Raw genomic sequence first — 3,513 nt, 5'->3', positions numbered from 1 at the left:
AAAATTGTAATAATATTTCACTGTGTATTACTGTATTTTTTTTTTATCAAATAAGCATATGAGACTTCTTTCAGAAAACCTACCAACCCCTTAACTTGAACAGCAATGTATCAATGTACATAATAATAATAATAATAATAATAAAATTGTGTTTATATTAAATTGGGATTTGATTGTGTCTTAATGGCTGCTTATTTATGGTAGCCTATATTTTGCTGCTGTTTTGCTGTGTGTTCCTGTGGATCGCAGTGCTGGCATCAGTAACTCAGTCATCCTGCGCTCTGTGAGGGGTTCACAACTCATTGTCTTGCATTAATGACACGGATATTGAAGTGTGTTTGTGATGGAGATTCATTTAATGGCTGTGTGATTACTGACAGTGAGATTTTTAGCCACACTCTGCACTCGTGCTTCCAGACCTTGAGGGATGTGTGTCAGTGTGTGTGTGTGTGTGTGTGTGTTTGCTGTGAGAGTTTCCATTAGCGTTGGGTGTGGTGCAGTACTAAATAAGCTGAGGATCATCCGCGCCCTCTAGTGGTGAGGTGTATTAAATAGCGCCTTAAGCAAAGAGGTCCGACATAATTCAACCACATAATTCAACTTCAAATTAACCTTGCTAGCCATTTTTGCTGACTCTTGCTTATAATTATTATTATTAATAATAATAATAAAATAAAATATTTAGATAAATAGTTATAAAAAGAAATAAAAAAAATAACTACCGTAAACTGAAATGTTCTGTTTGTCTTGCAGGATGAAACGTCGTATGTCAACGGGAAGGCCACATTCAAACTGACCGTAGTGCCCAGTAAGAACCTCACCGTCAGCTGTCTCGTCACCAATAACCTCGGATACGACACGAAAGACATCAGCGTGTTTTCCCGTAAGTAACGTTACTGAGCGCGCTGAAGGGGTTTCCCGCTGTGAGGACCGCTTACTAACCACTCAATCGACCCCTTTAAAAAGGCTCAAATTATAGGGCTGTCAAGAACAATTTAGATTAATAAGAACCATTAGGCTACATACTTAAGAAGGTTAATAAGACCTTATAGTGGTTTGGGATCAGACACACTTGTATAGCAGTACAAAAACACTAAAATAGTCTGTTTGACCAACAGAAATAGATTAAACATACTAAATTATTTTGCTGTTAATGACAGATTTTGCATTTATGACATGCATTTTGTTCATGTTTTTTAATTATTTTTTATGGCATAGACTAGTTTGACAGCCCTGATAAGTAGATGCCATATCTAACATCTCTTATGTGCATGTAAGGAGATCTGTGAAAACTAGCATGTTTCACACAGTTTTGCCTGTTGCACCATTCAAATGCAGGGTGATTTAGTGGACTATTTCACTATTATTAATGTCCTGGTGTGAACACTGGAAAGACAGGGCTGGCTGCTCTCTCTCAAGTCCTGTTGTTCACTCACGGGGCATGAAACGCTCCCTTTCTCTCTTGGATCTCGCTTTGGCTCGGATTTTGTTTGTGTCAGGGTGCTTGGACTGCTATCTCTTTTTTCCTCCTCCTCTTTCCGACCGCTATCGCATGCTTGTGGTCATCTTCCTTACTAGAATCTGATTGGATAATACTTGATTTAAATCAGTTTTGCATCTAAACCACAGTTGGGTGGTGGCTTTTTACTACCAAATTTGTTTTAAATGCCAGTTTGGTTTCATCTTGCACCCAAAGTTAATTTAATTTTATATCTGATTTCAGTATTTGAGGAGGACAAGCCCAAATCAGGTAAGATGATCTGATTTCATTCCCTTAAATTTCCACTTAAAATGAATTAGAATTTAAGATCATGAGTCGGAGGGTGTCAAGCATCCTGACATCTTGCAAACTTCGTTTCTTTTAGCTGTCATACCTGCAGAAATATGTCATCTTGAAATATTCACAGCTTCTCAAGTAGCGGGATTCTGTCAATCATTTCTTTCATTTCCCAGGATTGCCTTTCCCTAAAGAATCATAATGCTTTAGAGGAAGTCATAAAGTGTTTATGTGTCCATTGCCCTTAGAAAAAAATGCAGATGGCACGGAGCAAGCCAAAGTGATAGTGGGTGTTGTGGTTGGACTCTTCCTAGCCGCTGCTCTGGTGGGACTCATCTACTGGCTCTATATCAAGAAAACAAGGTAAGATGCAACATTACATCGCAAAAAAAAACAGTATATCGCAGCCCTAAATCATCTTCAGTGTTTAAATTACAACCTGTATATCAAATGAAGTACATATGATTGCAGTAGAGGTCACAGTACCTGCTGTTATACATCAGCATGATTTGTTGAGATTGACAAGAGAAGTGAGTGAGCCAGAAATGGTCTAGAGCTCAGTTTGAAATGTGCTGAAAGATTAATCAAGGTAAAATTGTTCTGTTAGACAAGGCAGCTGGAAGACCGGAGAGAAGGAGGCAGGCACTTCAGAGGAGAGTAAGAAACTGGAGGAGAACAATCATAAAGCTGATGTCTAAAAGAAGAGAGAGGCATCAAAAGGAACGAAGAAGGTGAGAACGTTTTTCAAAGCTCAGGGCCCGGTTTAAAATTCACACCTGCCAATAGTGTATGAATTAAGAAAACTTACTGGCAATAATATGTTTTACTGGCCACAACACTTTTTAGTTTTTGCATGATATTTAAAATGAATAAAATTTAAAAAAGTAGTCGAATGTATAAAATACATATATAGTTAGCAATAGATGTTAAAATATGTATAGTCATGACAGATGTTTTCTTTCCTAGACAGTTATGGATGCATTTCATTTGAATCACGTGTATCATTTTCATCAGCGAGGTTTTAAACCACTATTCTTACAATGTGATGTAAATAATAGTTTATTACAGTAGCTAATAATAAAGGTACCAGCCAGCTGGCAAGAACCTTGTATTTGGCTTTGAAATAAGTGCAATATTGAGCATGCCAACTCAACATTTGAATGTCAAGCTACATTAATAGTCTTTTCTTCTCATCCTTGAAATTACATTCATTGTTTTTGTGTATCATGGCAGGTATGAACCAGGAAAGAGGCCTTGTCACACTGAATGTGCAGTACTACACACTTCAATCATCTAATTCCAGACATCTGATTGGACGACGACGTCTCCTTCAGGCTGCTCGTGTGCGTCATGCATCGCAGAATGTTTCCAGAATATTTCCTACTCTAAACGAACGGTTTCCTAACAAAAAAAGAAAATCCCCCACCACGATCCAAGAGAGTAAAAGAGAAAGCCCTTGTGTTGTAAATTTAGTCTGCACTGAGGACTGCATTTACTTTTGATCGATTCTGACTTTTTCTTTTTGTGTTCCCAGTGAATGTTCTCGTTTCATGCGCATTGCTGATGTGGTGGGCACAGCTGTTTTGCTCCCCCTATAGTAAAAAAAAAAATTAAAAAAATGTAAATTCGCTGTACACTTTTTAGGTCTGTGTAAATAAGTCAGGGGAGAACGTTCACTCTGCTTTGCGTTTGGATTATTGAAAAAAAAAAAAAAAAAAAAAAAAGAGAACGGATTA

The 3,513-nt window shown here is 37.6% G+C and overlaps 1 protein-coding gene across 2 annotated transcripts in view; it reads left to right on the top strand.

Moving 5' to 3' along the window:
* The window catches only part of alcama (activated leukocyte cell adhesion molecule a), a 67,481-nt gene extending 63,968 nt beyond the window's left edge, over positions 1-3,513 (top strand). The window contains exons 12-16 of one of the 2 annotated variants that reach the window (XM_084103697.1): positions 754-883; positions 1,724-1,750; positions 2,026-2,140; positions 2,385-2,508; positions 3,011-3,513. In XM_084103697.1, coding sequence (XP_083959823.1) covers positions 754-883; positions 1,724-1,750; positions 2,026-2,140; positions 2,385-2,475 — 363 coding nt within the window. In that variant the 3' untranslated portion in view covers positions 2,476-2,508; positions 3,011-3,513. The remainder of the gene's footprint in view (positions 1-753; positions 884-1,723; positions 1,751-2,025; positions 2,141-2,384; positions 2,509-3,010) is intronic. The other variant, XM_084103696.1, reaches the window with a different exon arrangement.

This window comes from Abramis brama (assembly GCF_963993115.1).
Source record: "Abramis brama genome assembly, chromosome: 25".
In the NCBI taxonomy this organism is placed as follows: Eukaryota; Metazoa; Chordata; class Actinopteri; order Cypriniformes; family Leuciscidae; genus Abramis; species Abramis brama.
This window is presented reverse-complemented; position numbering and strand designations above follow the sequence as displayed.